This window comes from Branchiostoma floridae, chromosome 19, assembly GCF_000003815.2.
Source record: "Branchiostoma floridae strain S238N-H82 chromosome 19, Bfl_VNyyK, whole genome shotgun sequence".
Lineage (NCBI taxonomy): Eukaryota > Metazoa > Chordata > Leptocardii > Amphioxiformes > Branchiostomatidae > Branchiostoma > Branchiostoma floridae.
In genome coordinates, this window is record NC_049997.1 from 3,493,556 (window position 1) to 3,517,261 (window position 23,706).

Genomic DNA, 23,706 nt, shown 5'->3' on the forward strand with positions numbered 1-23,706 from the left:
ATCACTTTGAAGATTTGACAGGAGAAAGAAAGAAAGAAACATTACGAATACAATATATTTCACCATACTATGTATGGCTGAAATATAAAAAAAACTATTATGATCCGTAAAACTGGTCTATCATCCTCTTAAACAATCGCGTATCAAATACACAATATTAAATTCTCTAAATTCTCTAGGTAACGAATTGCACAGATATACCGATCTATAAGTGTTGTTCCCAAGTTGTTCCTAGGACACTGTAATCAAGAAGGTGTCTCATTATCTGCTCCTGTCCTGGCATGCAGTCTGTCCATCTGGGCTGAGACCCCACTTTGCCATGAGAGTCTTGCATTTTCCTGTGTCTGTTCTTTCATTGGGCCATTGAGATAGTGGCTGTGCCTCCCCCACTCCAAGGGGAAGGGATTCCTTCGGGGTGACGGTGAGTGTATACGTTGCTGCGGTCTGGAGTCGGTGAGACCACATGGCTATCCTCTGTGACTCTGCACTGCCACAACGAATCATGAATACTATAGTCGATCTTCTATTACGTCAATAAAGGTTAGACATCCAGTTAATAAGATACGCCAAAAAGCAGTTACTCAAGCAACTGGATAAGATTTTGGAAACGGTCAAACGTTTAAGCAACCATCCGGAGTCTTTTGCCAGTGTCCTTCTATTTGTTACAAAGATTTTTTCGCCGCTATATTGGTACTCTTCATTTTCAAAACAGCTCTTCGGTTCAAATGCGAATGATAAAACAGTCTGTTAGGGGCTTGATAGGGTCATGAAGAGTCAAAGTATGTGTCAAAGGCACAGACTATAGCCGATGTTTAGCTTGGGTCTTGTTAACATATTGACTTAGAAGTGCAAAATCTCCGCCACTGTGTTCAGCCAAGGACGTTATATAACGTCCTTGGTTCAGCTATGTCGTTTGTTACTAAACAGCTACGCACAGATAAATAATGTAACGTTATTCAAAGAATACATGCCAACTACGTATTGTTAAAATCGATCTGCTTACTTTGACTTCTCTGTAAATACAAATACGAACACGAAATTTGTGATACATCATTTTGAGTGAACAAAAAAGACAAACTATAGAAACAATATTTCTTATTAAAACATAGTACGCGATCATGGGCAATTATTATACAAATTGCATCAATAGTTGCAGTGCAAGAAATGTTAAGGATGTCTCATATCTGGTTGGTTACTGGCAATATTTTCATTGGTGCGTGTCTCTCCGATGAGACACAATGCTACTCCGAATTTGTCCAGGGCAATTGGATAGTGTTTTAGTTGCGATCGGCCCCTTGGATACAGTCTTGTTCATGGATGATCTGCTTGGAGATTAGGACGATTCTACTCTTTACGCTTGCATTGAAGTCAGACTTTTGACAACAGTAGGGTCTTTCACCGGGGAGACTTCTCCTACGTCAAGTATGTGAGGTCATTTTTTCTTCTTTTTGTTTTTATTTTTGTGGGGTTTCACACCAGCGTGGCACCTCATTGTGTGCTTCTTGATGTCAGGTTTTCGATATGTCGTGTAATCACAGATTTTACATCTGTAAGGTTCCTCACCTGCGTGCTTTTTCAAATGAGCAACCAGGTCGACTTTGTATGCCGTCTTGTAGTCGCATTGGTCGCACTTGAACGGCTTCTCCCCAGTGTGCGTTCGCATGTGTTCTACAAGACGGAACTTATGGTATGCCCTGTAGCCACATTCGCCGCACAGGAAGGGCTTTCGTCCTTTGTGACGCCGCATGTGCGCGGCCAGATTTTGTCGGTACATTGTTCTTAATCCGCATACCTTACACGCGTAGGGCTTAAAATCGGTTGAAATATCGTAAATTGGATAATCAATGGGCTGGTTACTCTGCATATGGCCTTGGTCATGCCCGCTGTTGATGGAACCAGTGTCTCTGTCGTCCGTACAGCTTTTAGCATGATCCGGGTTGGGCGGTATAGAAACTTGCCCGATTTGATTTTGTTCGGGCATAGGACTTTCCCGCTTATGTATGTCACCGTTGTCGAGAGTCGGTTGACGAGAAGCCAAGGGTGCTTCATCACAGGGTTGATCGCCTTCCGGGGGCTTATCTGAGCGAGAAGCATCCATTGAATTGGTTGTATCTAGACCTTGCGTACTTGCAATATTGTTCAGTTCGTTGTTATGACGAGCCCTGGCTGCTTCATCCTCGGTCTTCATCGTCATGTCGTCTGCAGAACTGACCTGTGACTTCTTCAACTGACGGTATTCCTCCAACATCAAATCCTTAAGGATACTGACCAACCTGTCCTTGATGCTGTTATCTGTGTCTAGATCTTTAATCCTCCTGTTGAGTTCGAACATCAGCTCCTCCGTGTTCAGTCTGGGAAGGACTGCTATGGTCACCTCGTGCGAGAGGCCACAGATGAACGCTTGTTGTCCTGGCATGCTAAAGCAAAACATTAAAATATTGACAAATAAAATACAGGTTAACTTAATAATTTTATACCATACGATACATTATACAAATGTCTTCTACCCTATCAAAGTGGACAATAACTATCTTTCGATATAGCTCATGCTTCTCGAGATTCCGTATTTAAAATTCTATATCAAATTTAATTTACAAAAATGCATAATAAAATGTATACGAGAGTAGCGAAATTCCATTGCCTTGCTCTGTTACAAGAAGTCAGCACCCCCTCCGACCTATTTTATGTAGTATAGTCCGACATGAATATTGAGTATTATGTGCTTTGCAAGAAAGATTGCCTGCATATTTGTGACCAGACAATTGCCCCAGAAACCGCCTGAAGCAATGCGTCATTTTAACCACCGGGCTGAGGTTGAGTACACGGTCCCTGAATATGCATGCTACTTAAACATAACTCTCCAAGCAGAGTTTAGACTCCGGCTGTTTTTGACGTTTCTTTTAGGCATCTTTATCGAACTTTCTATTTTGTATCGTTTTTAATGTCTCGCGCTCTGCTTGGAGAGTACTAGGAAACAAGATAAGAAGCAATGTACGCCCGCAGTCTACAGCCTCTGTCTATATCCCAACAGCATGTGACAGTTAAAGTGTGAAAATCGATAAATATCTGCTATAGTTGGCGTTTTCTTAATGCCCCCTTTACAAATCAAGGATTTAGCTCGGCCGAGTTGTCAGCGAGCTCTAAATTACGAGGCAGGTATGACCCTGATGGCGACAAAGAAACTCTGCCATTTGTTCGTATGCATCAGGGTCATGTCTCCTCGTAATTCAGAGCTCGCTGACAACTCGGCCGTCAGCTAAATTCTTGATTTGTAAAGGGGGCTTAACAAAACCTCATATATCTCATGATTGAAATCATAAGAAAATTTTAAGAAATTGCAGATGTATGCGAAATCGTGTAAGATAATGTTGCATTATACGTCTATACCAGTACGCAATGCTGACCTTGGAAAATAACTGCATAAAGTGAGCCTATAAATAAATAAATCTAATGTTTTGCAGTGGGCGATCACCCTCACTGACTTCCCTTCCGACTTCAGTAAAGGAGAAATACCACCCTTTGAAGCCTTGCGTTATATATCAATTCATCTCCTACCTGCTTTCTATCCAGACTATTAGAGGTAACGTTGGCACGATCACGTCCTCCTTGAGCGCCTTGAAAGCATGAATGGCAAGAATTCGAAAAAAAAGTAATTGGCTGACAGGAAAAAAAAAACTGGTCAAAGGTGATTCAGGGTCAGAAACCTTGATTACTCCGATAGTATCAATGTATTCAGCTCACTCAACAACAATATTAGCATTTAACGTGTTTTCCTCCTTTACCTTCCATTTAAGTGCCACCGACTGTAAGTAAATGTCATTGCAATCCTGGTGTGTATCAATCTTTTTAATACAAGAATATAATAACATTGCTAGTGAATCGTAGGTTCTTTATTCCTTCTTGACAGTGCTTTATTAAAATTACCCAGGTCAAAGGTTTTGACACTACACACTGCTTAATTAAATCCACCGTTCTGCATTGAAAAATTATACGATTATTTCAAATTGTTTCAATAGCATGTAATGTAGAAGACTTTTCACACAACGTTTATGACTGTGCATGTTTCACAATAAGTCAAATTCAGCAAAACAATCATTGCCTATATATAGATGGCATGTATTCTTCTCTGAATTTTGGTAACATTAATTGTATCTGTATTTCTTTTACTTAAAATCAGCAATGAATTTAAACATTGACAAAAATTTTGTACTCCTGTGTAAATGTATAATCAATAATTAATCCACGAATTGGTCAGTCTGTGTAATTCGAACTCTCACTGTCACTGACAATTTGATTTCATTTCATTTTCAATAATTTTTTTTAAATGACAAAGGTGTTTCATTTCGACAATTTCTGTCTACAGGCAATACTATTCTAGTGAGATCTTTCATTTTAGACATTCCTTCAATTCGTAAGTATAATGGAATACGAATGACCAAAACCACCTAGTAAGGAAATTTTCTATCTGTGTGGAACTGCTAGCATGGACGGTCAGACTGATAAATTTTGCAGCTCCTAGCTGCCCTCATTTTCTTATCAAGAATCCGTTCACTGTAATCTGGTGTAATTTTATAATTAAACGCTATTAGGGTAATCAGTAGTGTTAGCCCCAAATGACCCTTGACCTTCCCATAGTTGTATGTGTCAACCCAAGCTCCTTGGTCAGCCATAATATTTGTTCGGGGAAAAACATTCTCGGACGTCGTCTTGATTCCAAGGGACAGAAGTATTTTACCCACCTTCCCATTTATTGCGTGGCTATAAAGCAGGTAAGATGATCAATACCAGACTAAGGTTTATTTCAAATTCCATGAAATGATTAGCTTACTCGCCAGGGCGGATACGCGGATGCTTGGTGGGGAGGGGGGCTTTGTAGTTTAAACAAGCTCACAAAACGTCTCGTGCCCGTTTGTTCCTAACAGTGGCGAAAGAAAGTCTTCTTCATGAAATGTTTTGACGATTTGACATTGTGAATCAGTTTAGGTACGTGTAAATGGACGAGCGTCACTCGCCGCCACGTAAACGTCAACACTTGCTAATATAGTTTGACTAAAGCACTATTGGCAGAAGAATAGCATCCCCCATTTCAACAAGGTATTTGAATTTTGTACCCTACATGATGTATGTTACTTAACGCGTACTTATTTTATGTCCATGTCTTTCAGCATGTCCAGACAACAGGAGTTCATCTGTGGCCTCTCGCACGAGGTGACCATAGCAGTCCTCCCCAGACTGAACATGGAGGAGCTGATGTTTGAACTCAACAGAAGGATTCAAAACCTGGACACAGAAAAGAGCATCAGGGACAGACTGGTTAATATCCTTAGGGATGTGATGTTGGAGGAATATCGTCAGTTGGAACGAAAGTCACAAATCGGTTATCAAGACAAAATGACAATCCCTGCTCAAGAATTGGAGGCAAGTACCATGCATGACAGTGGTACGATTGCGTATGTTGAGATAGTGCCCTCAGCTTCTGGCACTCCTACCTTCAGTACGCAGGTGCTAGATACAAACAGTGCAACGAGTAATTTTTGCATAGATAAGCCTTTGGAGAAAGCCTGCGAGGAAACACCTTTGGTTTCTTTTCAACATTTTCAAGACCACAATGACATACCCTTGAAGATGGAATGCCATGTGTCACAGGATGATCAAATCAGCCAAACTTCTGAAATGTCCAGCCCCGATTTTCTTGAGCATTATACTGATGACAGAGAGACTTGTGCCATGAACAGCAAGTGTGAACAAGATGAACAAATCAGAAGTGAGGACACACCTTTGCCTTCAGGTCAACCGACTCCAGGCCAGTTTCTTCTTCCTGACAATGACTCACGAATTGATTGCGAACGCTACACGTGTGACGTGTGTGGATTCAAAACATCATTTGCACAGGAATTCTCCAAGCATAAACAATGCCACAAAGGAGGAAAACCTTTCTTGTGCGACAAATGTGGTTACAGGGCATCAGAGAAGTACCAGCTGAATTGTCATATTGTCAGAAAACACACGGGAGAGAAACCGTTCAAGTGTAATCAATGCAACTTCAGAACAGCGGTTAAATGCCGCCTATCCCAGCATTTGAAAAGGCACACAGATGAAAAACCTTACAGTTGTGAAATTTGTGACTACAGGACCTACCGAAAGTTTGATGTTAAGACACACATGAGGCGCCACGCTGGTGTGAAACCCTACAAATGTGAGGAATGTGACTACAGGACAGCTTATAAGCCTGGTCTTATCAGGCATAGGAGGTGTCACACTGGTGAGAGACCCTACAGTTGTCAAGAGTGTGACTACAAGGCAGCTGAAAAGGGTAGCCTTGTCAGGCATATGAGAAACAAGCACCAATAAAGGTCCTGTAAGTTACGAAAAATAAGTTGTCGCAAACACTTCTCAAAGTAACTATTTGTGACAAATCAATAATACAATTGCCAATGATTCAAGTGTCAAGCTGAGAAAGTTCATTTCAAAGCATGCATTTCAACTGATATCATGATTGAAAGTCTGTGAATGTATTTGAAAGATAGGAAAAAGTAAGCACAGCAATGTTAACAGTTATTGCCTATAGATTTCATGTTTTTTGTTAATATTGCATTTTGTTAATATTTCATTTATTTTATCTGTGTCTCTACACTTACTAACAGAAATAAAGCAAAACAGTGACAAAGATTTTGTACTTCTGTGTCAATACATTAAGAAGAATTTACATGTAAATTTGCTACAATAGTTCGTGTAACTCAATATTTTACATTCGATTTCTCTGTGCTTACTCCTTGCTCAGAGGTGTTGGTCATTTATATGTATGGAACCTCAGGAATTGAAGGGATGTATGGAGTAATGAGATTTCAATCAAACTACATGTACTAGTATTCTACAAATTGGTATGTCATGTATTAGGCCATGACGACATTCGTGCATGCATCAATTTTCGTCCGTTTCCAAAAATAGAACAAAAAGAAAGTTTGGCACCATGTTTTGAATCATACAATGCAGCTGTAAAAGGAGCAAATACATGATACAGATTAAAGTAAAAATATATCGGGAAACATACACTTTTATATTAAATGTGAATTCCAATCACAAAGAAGACTGAAAACAAAAATGAAGAATCTATTGTTAGGTCTTCAATACTCTGTGTTTGTCCTTTGTTCAGACCACTTAGATTTCATTTAGAGCTTTTTGGGCGGCCAGACTTTTTTTAATCACATCAGTTTTGGGAATCTCATAGAAATTATTAGAATGGCATCCATATAACGTTTATCAAATTAACATGGCCTTATGACAAATTGTTGGAATTGGCTTGTTCGTATATCCAACATTACCAGTAGCATTTAAGGAAAATATCGACAGAGGAAAATATGATGCTGTGTTCTAGCGATTAAAACCGCATTTTTTTCTCTCGAAACCATATCATTATCACCGTCTGTCTGCATTCAGACATCACAAAATTAGTTGGGTAATCAGTGATCCTGACCCGTAGTGACCTTTAACCCTAGGTCGTATTTTTTGTGTCATCCATCTTGGTATGGTGTTCGAATTCTAGGACGTCTTTTTTGGCTTCAAAGAAAATACTTCGACCCACATTCCCTCTTAGTTACGGTGTATCTCTCAATCAGGTAAGTTGGACCTTGTTAAGCTAAGATAGGCTTGAAAATGTGGCACTCTTTGCGATACGAGCAATCGCTGTTATTGTTTACATCCGGGGTATTCGGCGCACGAGCGCTGACTGGTAGGCAAAAAGCGTTAGGAGATCAGATTACTAATTAGCATACCGGCGCGGAAGCAGATCGTACTGTTTACGCGAATTTGCGCATTTTCAGCCACGTTTTTATCGCATCCATGGGATTTTTTCAGATTTTGTATTTTTTTCACTACTTCTTAGTCTTTTTTTTTTTTCTTGTGTAATATTTTGGGAGAAAATGACCCTTGCCCTCTTGACTTCCGTCATGTGTTTCCGGTTGTTTTGATTTTCCGGCCGTACGGGCTTTCTGTCATCCGTTCCGGGCTGTTATATTTCTGTTCCTAATGTGGTTTAATTAATACGTTTAATCAATATGAGTTCTTCAAACAGCTACATTAGCTCTTTGGAGCCTAATGACCGAACCAGGTATTTTGAGAAATTAATGGTAAGTGTCGAAGACGCCGGCGATAGTTCAAACCCGGAAGTGACTGGTTCGGCGGTGACTGGTGACGGTGTACGACTACCTGACCCATACAGTCTGACAGGTGAGGATCATGTGTACATGTGTTTCTAGATTTTGATAAGGTAGATTTTTGTGTCAGATAAAGGTTACAAAAACATGAGTACGTGTAAATGTGTTTGTTGCTAATCTCTAGAAATTCTGGCTACGTAACGTTATGTTTATTATCATTTGTATGTTATACAGGTTGGAAGGATGATTTGAGCCTCTGGCCAGATACGGACTATGGGTGCATCTACACCTACCTAATCGAGGCTCCAGGTCCGTTTAACGGAGAAGCCATGAAAGCCTATAAATCCCTGGAGGCGTACAATCTCTTTATAAGTGGCCATGTGAGGGAGTGCAGGTACCACCCTATTGGAAAAAATGTGAAGGTCTGCTTCCTTAAGGCCAAGGTTGTGCCAGGTGGGTGTTGGAGTGCATTGGAACAATATTTCTACTTACATGTACCTGTAGTGAGAACTCTTGAAGATGAAGAATGAGATGCGTGATTAGTATTTAACTGTCAGATACGTTTTTATATTTACTGTATTATCTTTTTTTTCTGTTACATTTGTGTTTCAGGACAGAGAGTAACAGAGACTCCTCACAACCCATGGGTGTGTTTGACCAAAAAAGAGGGTTATGTCATGGCAGCTCACTGCACTTGTATGGCAGGGTAGGTAATATAACTGCATTGACCATCATATCCAAAAAGTCACATTTTTATCTAACAGTGTTCTCGTCAGATGAGGTCCATGGCAAGAAACAGTTTTAGAAATAATGAAAGTCAAACTAGTACTCACCTGTAAATGTTCCTCCGTATATTTCCAGGGAGGAGCGACCATGCAGTTTGTATGTGGCAAGATAACTGTCTTAATTTTTTTCCTTGGTTCATGTTCTTGTGCTTGATGGTTTCCAGTTGTATTTGTACCTGTTGCAAATGCATTTCTTCTTGTTGATGTTCTTGTTGCAGTTTTTACTTGTTGATGTGTTTCGTTTTCTAGGTAATTTGGAGTTATCAACAGTTCCTGAGAGTGAGTATACTAACACATATCATCATGTAGATGTAGATAATGCTAAAAGAAATGTGTATATAGTAGAAATATTCAAATATCACAGAGACTTCCATAATGAGAAGATAAGGCAAATCTTTCATTGTACTGTGAAGCTGGCCAACTTATCCGTTCCTTTTACCATTAACTCTAAAATTGCTCCTGACTATAGTACCTATAATGTATACTCATTTTTTGTTATATTTCAATGTAGATTGGGAGAGGTCTGCAGCCATGTGGCTGCACTGCTGTTCGCAGTGGAGGCCTCCAGGTCTCTTCAGGAAAAACGGACGTCATGCACCAGCAGAAAGGCCGTGTGGAACAAATATTACAAAGATAAGGTCTGTTCATATTTGGGCATTATAATGAGTAGAATTTTTTTCCAAGGTCAACAATTTTTTGCCTAAGTAGACTGTTATAACTTACATTAATGAATGGATTTCTTTGCTTCTACAAAATCATGTGGCATTTACATGTATCCAATTCACAATATATAGCACTACACTATAGATTTACAGCAATATAGTAGATGTTCCTAGCCTGGAGTCCAGCCTTGTTGTGCTTTAGTCCACTCCCAACGGTGGCTACCCCGTCAATGCCATGGGGTAGCGACCTTTGGGAGCGAACTAAAGCACAACAAGGTTGGACTGCAGGCTAAGATGTTCCTCTTTGTAAAGTGTAATATCTGACATGGCCACTGTATAATGCTTTTTCTCACATATATTATTGATAATTCATTTTGTGGATTATTTCTTTCAGGTTGATCCACAAAGGGCTGAGGACATGGACTTTTCGCACCCTAAACATGGAGTCCAGATCAAGAAGGCGCGCCGGAAGCCGCAGTGTGATGTGCCACCACTCAGTGAAGAAGAGGCCGCTTCTGCTTTCTCACAACTGAGGAAGCTGTGTCCCACTGCCAGTGCTGTCATTAAAGAGGAGGAGGACACAGACACAGCATCAGAAGATGAGTCAGATGTCAACACAGAGACGCTTCCCCCTGTGGTATACAGGTCTTGTCATCCAGCCAAAGTCCCTGTTACTAGTGTTAGTGTAGACAGCATCCTTGAGGATGTTCGGTGCAACCCCGAGCAAATCACAAACCTCAACAAAGCTACAGTGGGGCAGTCCAAGTCTGCTTTATGGCGTCAGCAACGCAAGGGTCGTGTGACTTCTACATCCATGCATGATGTCCTTCATGCATCAAACCCCACCACTGCAGTACGGAAGGTCATGCAATATGACTGCAAGGATTTGAGCCAAGTGAGTTAACTGAAAACTAGTACAGTGTACACTTGCAGGAAGCCATTTTTCGTAGGTAATTAAGGCACACAAAGAGACAACATTACCCTGTATATTGGAACATGTACCATAATAATCCCAGAGCAAGTGTAGCTCTGATCTTTATTTGGATTTAAACAATACCAGGAGTCTAAATATTTCTGCAAAGTGTGACAGTCTAAATGTTCAGTCAATGCGAGATAGTGTCATATTAGAGATGTAATTCATTTGTGCTTTCTATGTCAGAAATTCTAAATAGGGAATTTCACTTTCAGGTTCCAGCTATACAATGGGGGATGAAACAGGAGGAGAAGGCAAGGCAACAGTACCTGGAAGCTACCTTGTGCATCTGCAAGGATGTGAAATTGGAGGAAGTGGGGCTCATTCTCTACAAGGATTTTCCCTTCATAGGTATAGCTAATTTTGGCTCTTACTTCAAACTTATGAAGTATAGTACATGTAATTGAGTACCAACTACACAATGTCTAATTGACTTATGATTTTGTTGATGTAACAATGAAATACATGTACTTGTTTTAACAATTGCACTGTATTCGTACCAAGTGAATATGTGCCATTTGCAGCATTTGGCAAGTATCAAAAGTAAGTACATTATGTTCATGTTTGAAATATCAGAAACTTTGCCACTAATTTGAACATTACTGTTGTATATATAGGTGCATCTCCTGATGGGATGAGACAGTGTTCATGCCATGGAAGATCAGCATTTTTGAGGCCTAGTCTCAACTTCATGAGAGTCATGAGTATTTGATCCTGCTGACACATGGACTTTAGAGGAGCAATGAAATCACTAACAAGTCTAAACACAAACATAAACAGTGCAACAGTAGGTATTCCAGTGAAGAGCTTGCATTTTGCATCTGTGAGATTGGAGGCTGATGTTGATGATTTCTTGATTTGTTCTTGAAGGTGATCACGTTCTTCCCTAAGGTTGTCAGCTTCACTTTGAAGGGACTCGCAAAACTGTTCCAACTTACATTTCTCCTCTTGTACTTTTGTGAGCTGTTCTCTCAGAGTCTCTACACTTTCAGGAAGGGGGTCTCTCAGAGTCTCTACACTTTCAGGAGGAGGGTCAGCGATCATTTCTTCATCTGAAATAAAGCAAATCCGAAGTTCAATGAAAGTGCTATGTGATTATGAGTGTCATATATCTGAACTGAACTGAATGTTCTAAACTCTGATTCATATGTATGTATTGTTGTTTCAATATTTTACTCATGCAGGTTGCATGCTTCTCTACTTGATTCACATCTATATCCCCACTCCGAAAACCAAGCGGATAAACTTTGTAGCAAGTAGTCTTGTGTGTATGGTATGTGATTCATGTTGAATAAGTGACAAGTGATAGATTTACTTGTTGAGCAAGAATGATAGATTAAACTGTTGATCAAGAATTTATATGTTTAGGATTACTGATTGTATCCATTAGACACTTTTCTTATTCCCTCTGTAATGCCCTTACCATTTAGTGATGTAGGTGGGGCTTCATTCTCTGATGACACCCGCAGCCTTTTTGCTGCACGCATATACCTGCAAACAATGAAGCATGTTGTAAGTTGTAAATCAAAGTTGCATGCTTTGTTTCCTACATACATTCTGTTAGCATAGCATTTAGTGATTACTGCTGTGAATGTTATGAAATATAAAACATTTGACTAGGTGTAAACTCTAACATGAGTAACTTACAGGATCTTTGTGAGATTTAACTGAATCCTTGGTAAAACTTTCATGGTCATCTTCTCAGGCAAGGAGGTAGAGTATAGCAATGTTTCACACAGGCATGAACAGCCTGCCTGCATGAACAGCATGAGCAGTAAATCAAATTTCAATAAAGAAACATTGAAAACCCCAATGTTACCTACCGATCTTTCTTGGCAACTGGGTTTCTTGAACGATTGCAACTTGCTGAGGTTGGGAGGTTAAACAAGCTTGGGATGTAATCTGGATCTGCAGGGTCTTTAGAAGGGTTCCCTGCAATGCAAGAAGCAAAGAACTTGTCAGTATTATAAACATGATTTTAAAATGAGGTGGCAATTGGTCTTGTGGTTAGGGTGTAGGACTCATAATCCAAAGATAAGTATGAGTTGGAATCCCTGATAGGTCACTTTGTTGTAGTGCCCTTGGGAAAGGTACTTAAACCATACTTTACACCTATTTCCTCACTTCACTAAGGTGAAAAATGAGTACCTGGCTTCGGCTACACACCTCGGCATGTTAAACTGAAAGAACCCACCACACTTATCGAAAAGAGCAGGGGATCATCCTGGTGTGAGTGGATCAAACTCCACAGTCTGGTTCTTTCTTTCCCCTGCACTATCCCACAATGGTCCGGACCAAGGTGGAGGTCTACCCGCTGGGGGCCTCCCCACACAATATGCTCCAGTAGGGGCCATCTGGGGGTATTCCCATGTAGATGTAGATGATTTTAAAGACATTTTAAAACATTTGTAGATGTCTTCGTCAATCAGTTAAGTGATGTACGTTATACTTCTGGTATACTATATATGTATACGTCCATCCCAGATACTTTACCACTATTTATAAGTCAGACCCCCCCTCCCACGTGGACGCGCTGTAAAACTTTGATACATGTAACATTAATATTCACTATCCTTGATATGGCATGAATCAGCGACAAAACTTACTTAAGCTTTCCGCAGATGTGTAACGAAAAGTACACTATTACATCACGAAAAATGTATTTATAATATGCAAGGGGGACAACAACAAAATATAAAACATATAGATCACAAACCTGAGATGAAATGGTCGCTGCACACTCTCTCGTGGCCTCGTGGTGTCCACGCCGCGGTCGGGTTTTTCTTTCCCTGCTCAAAATCTGACCTTTTTAAGGCTCTAAGCCATGCAGCCCTTCGTCCTGGTTCCGCAGGGATTCTAAAAAACTTATTTCTACTGCCTTTATCCTTCCGGTTAGTACAATTCAGCGCACAACAACTGGTCGGCATGTTTGCGTTTCCCGCGCGCAACTGGTGGGCGAGGAGGGTTCAGCCCGCCCTCCTCGGCCACCAGCAGCTTTTTGCCTACCATGACGTCACGTGACGTAACCGTGACGTCAGCGCGATCGCTCGTATGGATATAGCACTTTTGTAGGCTAACGTTATGGTGGGGAGGGGGGCGTCATATGCCACAAAAGAACACAACTTTTCGTTCTAGCGAAAAAGGGTGAAGTTATCTTTTACCAAGAAAGACATCGTATTTGTATTATGCAGATTAGATGTATGGCTTAATGTTGTTTTTGTTACTTAAGACAATCGTGTGTAGATATTACAAATACAACTCTAGAAGTGGATTTGTTCGTGTGCATCAGATCATGATAGCATACCAGTTGTGACAGTCACTGACACTCTTACACGTGTCATTAACCATAAAACATGTTAAATGTCGATTTCAAAGCCTTGCATACAATTTTTAAAGGGAAGCATTAGCTAAAGCTTTTTAAAAGAAACATAATGATACGTGTAAATGCAGAAACTTTGTAGGTGTTTTTTTTTTTTTAAACACTGCGAACATTTTCCTTCTGTCTTATGGACTGCCACTTTTCAGCACCCCTTCTCGTAGCCGGGGCGACTCTGTAGAAAACGTATTTACTTGTAATACATAGACTTTGTTTTATAGAAAACAACGTCTATGTATTACAAGTAAATACGTTTTCTACAGAGTTGCCCCGGCTACCCTTCTCGGTACATGTACATACTAGCACATCGTCACAGTATTACAAGGACCTTACCACTGGTGCGGTGATGACACATGAATCCTTACAGTTACAAGACACTGTTTTTTTTAGTCCGCATTCATTCATTTCTCCATACAACCTACAGTATTAGTAGTAACACCATTGCAGAAAAGTAGCTCTGTACTACATATTCGGAGGGTAAATGTTGTTGGATCATTGACTACTTCTGATCACACCAAGTAAAAGATTAACTGTCCTGTCCGTTTGTAGCACCCATACCGAGTAACCAGTGAGTGGTTTTGGACTGGCAGTTCGTAGAGGCGGCGTGTTTTCCATGACATATAGACAGTACAGCACTAAAAATGCATTTCAATTTGTGGGGATTGCACTACCACAAATTCAAAACCACTGCAAAGACTCCATTTTCTTGCTACAATTAAATCCCCATGAGCTTAAGAAAACTGTATTGCTATATATATTTCTGCTAAATGTTTGCTGGACGTAAGTTGATTGTGTACGGCGGGGTGAAGGGGTTGGTTTAGTGTTGCGCCAAAAATCCCGAAGGTTATTTTCATTGGTAGAGTTCACTCGCCTCTTTTCCTCCTTATTTCAGTTTCTTTAATTATTGTCAACTTACTTTCATCTAGCACCATAATTTGTAAATTATTTTTATTTACTTATTTATTCGTTTACCTTTTCTTCATTTGAGTAAAGTTAATCTGGTGTATAATGTTACTCCTAAAACTGATTCAGTACTTAAGTAAGTGACTCAGTTTCACTCTACCACGGGTTAACTGACACTTCATAGACCCTGTGAGAATTCAGTCATGTGCCGCAGGTGCATACTTGTCGTTAGACCATGCAAGAATCACCTAAGGTATTCAATGAATATGCCACCATTCTTAAGGTGAAATAAGGTTCAAAGCTGGATCAAAATATATGAGATTTCGTATTATTCGTTGGATGTACATTTCAAAGCATGTGTTTCATTCATTATTATTGTTTCCCTGCAGTATGCCCGAACAACAGGAGTTCATCTGTGGCCTCTCGCACGAGGTGACCATAGCAGTCCTCCCCAGACTGAATATGCAGGAGCTCATGTTTGAACTCAACAGAAGGATAACAGGTCTTGACAAAGAGAACAGCATCAAGGACAGACTGGTTAGTATCCTTAGGGACCTGATGTTGGAGGAATACCGTCAGCTGGAAAGGAAGTCAAAATTCTGTTCTTCAGACGAAATGACGACAACCGTTCAAGAACTCGAGACAGTGACCGTGCATGATAGTTTTTCGATCGCGTTCGTCGATACAATGTCGTCAGCTTCAAACAACCCCACTTTCATAACGCAGGTGCTAGATACAAATATTCCAACCAGTAATTCTTGCGCAGAAAAACCTTCAGAAGGAGACATAGCCTGTGAGGAAACACCTTTGGAACATCGGGAGACATATTTGGCTTGTCAACCTATTTCAGAGCAGGCTTCTGAGAACAAGGCCTCTCCTCTTACTGACAATGGTTCACGAATTGGTCGCAAACAGTATCTCTGTGACGTGTGCGGATTTAAAACCTTGTACGCTAGCAGTTTCTCCATTCACATTAGAACACACACGGGGGAGAAACCGTTCCAGTGTAGTCAATGTGACTACAAGTCGATATCTAAAGGAGACCTAGCTCGCCATTTGAAAAGGCACACGGAGGAAAAACCTCACAGTTGTGAAATGTGTGACTACAAGACCTACCGAAAGTCAGATCTAAAGACGCATATGAGGCGCCACACGGGTGCAAAACCCTACCAATGTGAGCAATGTGACTACAAGACAGCTTATCAGCCTGGTCTTGTCAGGCATAGGAGGCGTCACACTGGTGAGAGACCCTACAGTTGTCAACAGTGTGACTACAAGGCAGGAGATAGGTCCTGCCTTATCAAGCATATGAGAAAGAAACACTAGCAAAACCAGTTGTCAAGAGTTTGACTTGACAAGGCAACTGAAAAGGGAGGCCTTCTCAGGCATATGAGAAACAAGCACCAATGAAAGTACTGTCAGTTTTGATCAACGAAGAAACTGCTGCATTTCTCACAGCAACTATTGATGGAAAACGATACCTAATAGACGATTACCCAAGATTCATGTGATTTTTGTTGCTAAGTTTGTTTCTGTAGATAGCTTGCGTTTTGGGTTGACCTCCACTGATTAAGAAAACTTTGTGCCTGCATATTTACTTACATATAGGTAAACACACAACTGTGAACAACCATTGACTATAATAAAGATAGGATGTAACTTTGTGTTATTCTTGTATTAATTATTTGTGATGTTGTGCACTTTGTATCAGTACATGTCTTTGTAGTTAACAATTGCAACTTAAGTTCCACAAACCCATACCTTCGCCAAATGGCTTTAACCTTAATATGAATATACATGTACAGCTGTTACAACTGGTGTGTCTATTTTGTTTGTCATTAATCAACCAGATAAGGTCCTAATTTGCATAAAATATATTAGGTATATATCATCTCTTCCACCCGAATAGAGACATGCACAACATATGCAAATTAGGTCCTCATTTCCATAAATGTTTAATAATTCCAAAGAATTCCAAGAAATTCCAAATGCCACAGGTAAAGAATTCCCGTCATTTACTACACTGGGATCAAAGCATTTTCACATTCATTATGCGAATTAGGTCTTTACTTGCATAATGTGTATCTATCAATATTCTGCTCTTTCCCGATTACCAATATCACATGTTGCAGTAGTCCCATAATGGGTTAAAGCTGGTGTAGACGATTTGATTTGCGAATGAATTATGCAAATTAGATTCCAATTCAATGATTATTATTTCACTATATGAAACATCACGTATAAATTATCTACATACCAAAAGTTATGATGATCCGTCAACCCCTTGTTGAGTTATTCCGTTAATCCCTTCTCAAGTTATTCCCTGACACTAAGTGGGCCATCGCAGTTCCAAAACTAGCCGGCAGGAGGCCCAAACCTACACCATTTACTCTTGACCTAAAGAGCTGTCCTCCACTCTCATAACCATAGCATGTCCAGAAGTCGAGATATCGAACCCAGAAGTTCTGCTACAGTACTGTATTATAAACAAGACTCTAGTCCACACCAATTTAGTTTCTTGGTTCACGGATTTTCTCATAAAGAATATGGAGCGAGAGGGCAAAATAAAAATAAAAATTGTAAAATGGTTGGGGTAACGGTAACGGCTCATCCAAAACATAAAGAAAAAAAGTTTTCAGCTTGAAAAAAGTACAAAAACACTATTATTGTACAGTAACAGCACTTCTACCCACACTTTAAGGAGCTTATAATATAAAGGCCAATTTGCTGCACCAGAAAGTTGGTGAATGGTTTTATTAATGGTGAAAATTTGCTGAGTGGTAATTTTTATTTTTTTTTCCAAAAAATAGGAGCGAGTGAATCCGTGAACCAAGAAATTAAATCGGTGTGGCCTTAGGGGGCCAAAAATCTACTTGTTTCTAGGTCGCATCAAGACCTACCTAGATATCAAATATGAATGCAATCCATTTAAGCGTTCTCCAGTTATGCTGGTTGTCTACACTCAAACACATATACAAACGCTGCGCAAAATGTAACTTTCCTGGCAATGGTAATAAAGCTAAACAGTGGAAAAGATATTGTACTTCTGTCAATGTATAAGGAAGAATTAAAGTACAGTACATGTCCAACTTTATCATCAGTCTCTCTCGGCTTGTTTTCGGGAACGAAGATCATCTAGGATGTTTCCCTCTTTTATCTCCAGGAGCAATTAATAAAAATTTGGTAAGGGGAAATTCACCTTGCTATTTGATGTTGCTTCGATACTTCCTAAAGGTAGCTTAATTTTTCTAGTAATTAAAAGCAGTATTTTTCTGTGAAAACCCTTTCCTATGTTCTGTCTGGATTGTGCATGAAATTTGTTGGGTAATCGGTGGCCCTGACCCTCAGTGACCTTTGACTTTAGGGGTCATTTTTCTGTGTCAGCCATTTTTCCTCGAATTTCAGGGGGCGTCTTCTGGGCTTCAAAGGAAATACGTCTACCCACATTCCATCTTAGTTGCGGTGTTTCTATCAATCAGGTAGGTTGGACCTTTTTCAGCTACGTTAGACTTGAAAATGTGGCACTCTGCGATGGATATAGCTCTTTTGAACGCTATTGTGGGGAGGGGGGTGTCGTAGCAGTACAAGCTTGGACAAAGAACAACAAATATACATTGCATTGTATCATCGACTTCTCACCCTCACCACACCGGTTCCATAGCCTCACCGGCCGTAGGGGCAGCAATCCTATCAACATAAGTTTTCCATCTTTGTCTTCGGCCAAGGTTTCTAGCTGGTGCACTGTTTGTCCCGACGACCATTCTTTCAGGTCGCTAGTCCAAGTCCGTCGAGGGCGTCCCCTAGGTCTTGCACCCTCCGCCCTGCCTTGCAGTATACTGTGAATCGACTTCTACCAAGAATAATATGATATCTTCCTCATACAGACTAGACTGATGACTTAAGACCATTGTATTTAGATATTTAGTTGCATTATACTATTTATAGGAGTGAATTTACGTACAATCAGTTCACTACTATACTAAATGGGGTAGTAATTATATAATCTCCCTTGTCAGAACAAGGTTAATAAACCTCCTTGGTCAGAATAATTTGATATCGCTATCTTTCTGATAATAGTGTTGTAGCTCAGAAATCTTTGCTTTTTGCTTCAAAAACGACATCGGGCCATCCCAAAAAATAGATGTTGAAGGGATTGGATTTTAACCAAGCTTCAACCCCCTTTTTGATTTTGTGCCCCAACCCCCTTTTTATTTTCATCCTAGTGCATTACAGTAATGCATTCACCTTACAGTACTGCAACTAAAAACTTCATAAACTGCACCTTTTTTGACCTCATTGTAGATAAATCTGTGTCCAATTTACTGTGACTCCCCAAGTACTTCCTGAGCTATGGCCAGGACCCCTCTTGTAAAATTCAACCATCCCCCTATTTTTTACAACGGCCCAATTTTACATGTATGATATATCTGCTAAACATTTGCTGAACGTATGATAACTGCAAACAACAAAGTTACTTTTGACTTAGTGCACCTTAATTGGGCCAAAGATTCCTGAAAGTTATAAAGATAGATTTTTAACAAGCTCCTTCGGTATCTGCTATTTATTTCAAGACGATTGGGTAGCCCCTTCAACTTATAAAGCTTGATCCCAAATAGGAATACGCATCTCAAAGTTTCATTCATTATTTTGTTTCCCTTCAGCATGTCCAGACAACAGGAGTTCATCTGTGGCCTCTCGTACAATGTGACCATAGCAGTCCTCCCCAGACTGAACATGGAGGAGCTGATGTTTGAACTCAACAGAAGGATTCAAAACCTGGACAAAGAGAACAGCATCAAGGACAGGCTGGTCAGTATCCTTAGGGATGTGATGTTGGAGGAATACCGTCAGTGGGAAAGAAAGTCACAAGTCAGCTGCTTCCCGGACGAGACAACCACACCTGTGCAAGACCAGGAGACAGCTACCATGCAAGAGGACACTCCAACCTCACACACAAACACAATGCCCTTCACTCCTGACAACAATTTGTTAGATACGAATCATTCAGTGAGTAACTCTTACATAGAGGAGACTTTAGAAGAGGATGAACCCTGTGAGGAAACACCTACGGCTTCTTGTGAACTGATACCTGACCATGTTGATGTATGTAAGTGGGAATGTCATGTGTCCGAGGATGATCACATCAGACAAATTTCTCCACAGTCCGACTCCAACCCGGGTCGTCTTGAACAACATACGGACGACACTCACAATGGATGCACATACAGCGGATATGAACTGAGTCACAACATAAAAAGGGAGGAAACACCTTCGGCTTCTTGCCAACCCACTCCAGACCAGGATTGTGAGGACATTGCATCACTTCTTCCTGACAATGGCTCACGAATCAGTTCCAAACGCTACGTGTGTGACGTGTGTGGATTCAAAACATCATTTGCACACGAATTCTCCCAGCATAAGAAAAGTCACCAAGGAGGAAAACCTTTCATTTGTGGCGAATGCGATTATCGTACATTATATAAGACCCGGCTTGTCGAACACATGAGGACCCATACCGGTGAGAAACCGTTCACGTGTGACCAATGCCACTTCAGCGCGACATGTAAAAGTTCGCTAGTCGGGCATATGAAAAAACACACAGGTTCAGAACCTTACAGATGTAAAATCTGTGACTACCAAACCTATACAAAGTTTCAAATTAAGAGACATATGATGCGCCACTCTGGTTTGAAGCCATACAAATGTGAGGAATGTGACTACAGGACAGCTCAAAAGCCTGATCTTACTAGACACAGGAGGCGTCACACCGGTGAGAGACCCTACAGTTGTCAAGAGTGTGACTACAAGGCAACAGTCAAGTCCAACCTTCTTAAGCATATGAGAAGCAAACACCAGTGAAAGTACTGTTAGTTACGAATCAGAAATAATGCGAGATGTATATTTATTGACTACAGAGACTCAACCATTGCTTTATTCTCACCAACATTGTGGTGACCATCTGTCACCTTCAGGGGAATTCTGACTGGTTCACATTGTACTGCAGGACAGGTGATTGCTTAATCTCCAAGCAGGTCTTGCGGTGGCATAAGACAGTATCCATATATGGAAGTTTTCCACAGCTATCTCAGAAACTGACCCACCGAAGGGTAAAATTTGCAGGACACTGTTGCCGAGCAAAACAGGAATTAGTGTCTTCTGTTCTTCTATGGAAACCAAGTGGCCGGGTACATTGCAGAAGTTTGACTTTTACGGACACGGACACTTAAACTAGAGACAAACCTAGAGCAAGCCATGTCAGATAGGGCCCTATGGAATGAAATATGTGCTAGCCTGGTCCCGACCTCCGGTCCCTGATGTATGTATGTAAGATAGTATCATAAGCTTGGGAAGGAGTTTAGCCGGCAAAGGAGTTTTATTTCAACGCTTAGGCCGCACCAATTTAATTTTTTCATAAAAAATATGGAGCGAGAGGGCGAAATAAAAATAAAAATTGTAAAATGGTTGGGGTAAAGGTAACGGCTAATCCAAAACATAAAGAAAAAAAGTTTTCAGCTTGAAAAAAGTACAAAAACACTATTTTTGTACAGTAACAGCACCTGTACCCACACTTTAAGGAGCTTATAATATGAAGGCCAATTTGCTACACCAGAAAGTTGGTGAATGGTTTCATTAATGGTGAAAATTTGCTGAGTGGTAATTTTTATTTTTATTTTTTTTCCCAAAAAATAGGAGCGAGCGAATCCGTGAACCAAGAAATTAAATCGGTGTGGCCTTATGATACTATCTTATGCCACCGCAAGATAAACTTGGAGATAAGTCGCTGCCAACAGTTCAGATGTTGTCACAAAATGTGAAGTATTTACATATGTACAGTCAGCTTTATACAAAATATTTACTATGTGGTCTGAAACACAAAGGAGTGTAAACCATCCATAACAGTTGTCAATCAATGGTGAAAATGATGTAACAATTTCCTGTGACTTTTTTGTGACCTCATCTGAACTGTGAGCAGGGACAACTGTCCTGCAGTACAATGTGAACCAGTCAGAATTTGTGTAAAAAGAGTCTCCTTATTCAGTGACTACCAACCTGGATGGAATTATTCACGGGTATATATTTATTGTAGAAAGCATTTTTTCTTATCATGGAAGCTTATCTGTGTTGATAGTAGTCATAGTATTTTTTTCTTATTCATTCATCCATTCTTTTGTACGCCAGAACTATTCATCTATTCGATTATCTCGCGATCGTTTACTTCTTTACTTATCCAAAGTACCTATTAATAAGAATATTGGACTTCTGTATAAAGCCAGTTCTTTTATATGGATGCGAGATTTGGGACACAAAACCATAAATGACTGCTCTCCAATGGAAATCTCACATTTACGCTACTGTAAAACCTACTTGAAATTTCCAAAAATTCTAGTGATTTGGCATCTACAGCAGAGCTGGGAAGAATTACTTTAGATTTAGACTTTTCATTAATGGCTCTGCTTGTTACGAATGGATTCTGATAGCCATCCTTTACAAGCTGATACTCTATTGTATTGACATAAGTCTATTTCAAATAGTGGTAGGGGAACTAGTGCTTTGTTGCAACAGTTAAAGGAAATATTAGATTGTAATGCATTCCTGCAATCCTCTCAGTGACACCAAATCTGTATAGAGACAATGTGATATGATCAAGAATCTTTGGCATGTACACTCAAACTTTCTGCCATAATTTGAGTATTGACACTGGTTAGCTTGTGAGCAGTATGCTGTATACGAAAGAACTTGTAAATACGTGTTCAACAAACATTGTGGAAGGTGAAAACATTTTATTTCAAACTGTTCCTTCTACGATCACGAAAGGGGTCTTTAAAGAGGTCACTGAATCCCATCGTGATTTCTCCAAGTTCACATACACAATGATATTCGAAAACTACTCTACTCCTAACATCACAAAACCGAAACATATCAGAAAAGGTGAGAACCTTTGTTTTTCACTGACTTAGGAAAAGAAGTCGAACACAATAAGTTACTAGTAGAGATTAGAGTTAGCTTTTAGACTAGAGTAGATACATGCCATATTACAGTAGATACATGAAATAATCAAGTTTCATGCAATTAGCCCTATGGTAAGAATTTGTAATAAAACTATTATCAACCCTTTTACTCATTTCTGAGTTCTTTGTCCATAGCAGCTATATAGTAAACCAAGTAAAGGTAAGAATATATAATGATAGGACAATTACCCATGCTTCAGACAGACGTAGTTCCTTTTTGTATTTTAGCTCAGAGAATGTACTCAAACAAAAAGTTAACACAACAATGATACAATGCATGAACCCTGGTATTGTTTTAATATTGAGTATTGTGCATCAGCGTGTGTTTATGATTACCAACAGTATTAAAGCTGGCAAATATACTAAGTCTTAGAAGCACATATGGATGGCGCAATGTGAGATAACATGAAGATCCATTATACTGGCCATAGGTGGTCCTAGCCAAGACAGGGCCGACCCACATATGGTTCTGATAAGAGTTCAATAAAGGGACCAGACCACAAGTCTGTCCAGCAGTTCTGGCCAGGCAACCACAGAGTGAACGTCTCATCTTATTCTCCCCTACATTTGGTGGCTTGCGGTGTGTTGCCGCTTTCGAGAGGCCGAACCCGTGGTAAAACGCCGTTCTAGATCTGTGTGAACATATTTGAATGAGTCAAGTCTAGGCACTGAACTTTGCTCACTGTAGCAGCAGCTCTTCTCCCTAAGTCAGAAACATCGAGCTTTGGCAAGTTTGACTAATTGACCCAATAGGCAAAGCAGGTGTTACAAAGGCTGCTTGGAAAACTTCCTTATACCCCCCTCACATTAGGCGCGATTCGATCGGACGACGAGTCTGCGAGCTC

General features: G+C 40.2%; 6 protein-coding genes across 8 annotated transcripts in view; 4 read left to right on the forward strand and 2 right to left on the reverse strand.

Moving 5' to 3' along the window:
• LOC118406407 (zinc finger and SCAN domain-containing protein 20-like) overlaps positions 1 to 6,673 on the forward strand; it is a 121,941-nt gene extending 115,268 nt beyond the window's left edge. Inside the window, exons 1-2 of one of the 2 annotated variants that reach the window (XM_035806448.1) lie at positions 4,634 to 4,769; positions 5,166 to 6,673. In XM_035806448.1, the coding sequence (XP_035662341.1) occupies positions 5,167 to 6,351 (1,185 nt within the window). In that variant the 5' untranslated portion in view covers positions 4,634 to 4,769; position 5,166 and the 3' untranslated portion in view covers positions 6,352 to 6,673. Of the gene's footprint in view, positions 1 to 4,633; positions 4,770 to 5,165 lie in introns of those variants that run through there. The other variant, XM_035806449.1, reaches the window with a different exon arrangement.
• LOC118406410 (zinc finger protein 37 homolog) lies at positions 905 to 3,633 on the reverse strand. Its single transcript, XM_035806451.1, has 2 exons — positions 3,556 to 3,633; positions 905 to 2,417 (listed from the first exon to the last, which is right to left on the reverse strand). Exon 2 carries the CDS (start codon positions 2,414 to 2,416, stop codon positions 1,433 to 1,435), a length of 984 nt encoding a protein of 327 aa, XP_035662344.1. The 5' UTR covers position 2,417; positions 3,556 to 3,633; the 3' UTR covers positions 905 to 1,432.
• Positions 6,674 to 7,432: 759 nt separating the features above from the next.
• Positions 7,433 to 16,661, forward strand: LOC118406411 (zinc finger and SCAN domain-containing protein 2-like). The gene is made up of 2 exons (XM_035806452.1): positions 7,433 to 7,616; positions 15,242 to 16,661. Exon 2 carries the CDS (start codon positions 15,243 to 15,245, stop codon positions 16,176 to 16,178), a length of 936 nt encoding a protein of 311 aa, XP_035662345.1. The 5' UTR covers positions 7,433 to 7,616; position 15,242; the 3' UTR covers positions 16,179 to 16,661.
• Positions 7,963 to 11,338, forward strand: LOC118406404. Its single transcript, XM_035806445.1, has 6 exons — positions 7,963 to 8,226; positions 8,388 to 8,606; positions 8,766 to 8,859; positions 9,450 to 9,576; positions 9,995 to 10,495; positions 10,789 to 11,338. The coding sequence occupies exons 1-6, from the start codon at positions 8,055 to 8,057 to the stop codon at positions 10,978 to 10,980; spliced, it is 1,305 nt and encodes a 434-aa protein (XP_035662338.1). The 5' UTR covers positions 7,963 to 8,054; the 3' UTR covers positions 10,981 to 11,338.
• On the reverse strand, positions 10,588 to 13,574 carry LOC118406412 (THAP domain-containing protein 5-like). The gene is made up of 4 exons (XM_035806453.1): positions 13,290 to 13,574; positions 12,397 to 12,505; positions 11,997 to 12,064; positions 10,588 to 11,625 (listed from the first exon to the last, which is right to left on the reverse strand). Exons 1-4 carry the CDS (start codon positions 13,498 to 13,500, stop codon positions 11,132 to 11,134), a joined length of 882 nt encoding a protein of 293 aa, XP_035662346.1. The 5' UTR covers positions 13,501 to 13,574; the 3' UTR covers positions 10,588 to 11,131.
• Positions 16,662 to 18,119: 1,458 nt separating the features above from the next.
• LOC118406840 (zinc finger protein 679-like) lies at positions 18,120 to 21,227 on the forward strand. Of its 2 annotated transcripts, XM_035807196.1 has the most exons (3): positions 18,120 to 18,331; positions 18,622 to 18,690; positions 19,514 to 21,227. In XM_035807196.1, the coding sequence occupies exon 3, from the start codon at positions 19,515 to 19,517 to the stop codon at positions 20,709 to 20,711; it is 1,197 nt and encodes a 398-aa protein (XP_035663089.1). In that variant the 5' UTR covers positions 18,120 to 18,331; positions 18,622 to 18,690; position 19,514; the 3' UTR covers positions 20,712 to 21,227. The 2 variants fall into 2 exon arrangements, with proteins under 2 accessions (XP_035663089.1, XP_035663088.1); XM_035807195.1 differs by lacking the exon at positions 18,622 to 18,690 and having other exon boundaries at positions 18,132 to 18,331.
• The last annotated feature ends 2,479 nt before the right edge of the window (positions 21,228 to 23,706 follow it).

Coding starts and splice junctions, on each gene's coding strand:
- LOC118406411 (XM_035806452.1), top strand. CDS start 15,243: ATGCCCGAACAACAGGAGTTCATCTGTGGCCTCTCGCACGAGGTGACC.
- LOC118406840 (XM_035807196.1), top strand. CDS start 19,515: ATGTCCAGACAACAGGAGTTCATCTGTGGCCTCTCGTACAATGTGACC.
- LOC118406410 (XM_035806451.1), bottom strand. CDS start 2,416: ATGCCAGGACAACAAGCGTTCATCTGTGGCCTCTCGCACGAGGTGACC.
- LOC118406404 (XM_035806445.1), top strand. CDS start 8,055: ATGAGTTCTTCAAACAGCTACATTAGCTCTTTGGAGCCTAATGACCGA. Junction 8,860..9,449: donor CACTGCACTTGTATGGCAGG/GTAGGTAATATA, acceptor ATTTCAATGTAG/ATTGGGAGAGGTCTGCAGCC. Junction 10,496..10,788: donor ACTGCAAGGATTTGAGCCAA/GTGAGTTAACTG, acceptor TTTCACTTTCAG/GTTCCAGCTATACAATGGGG.
- LOC118406412 (XM_035806453.1), bottom strand. CDS start 13,500: ATGCCGACCAGTTGTTGTGCGCTGAATTGTACTAACCGGAAGGATAAA. Junction 12,065..12,396: donor CCAGTTGCCAAGAAAGATCG/GTAGGTAACATT, acceptor CATTGTTTGCAG/GTATATGCGTGCAGCAAAAA. Junction 11,626..11,996: donor CCCACCTACATCACTAAATG/GTAAGGGCATTA, acceptor GCTTTATTTCAG/ATGAAGAAATGATCGCTGAC.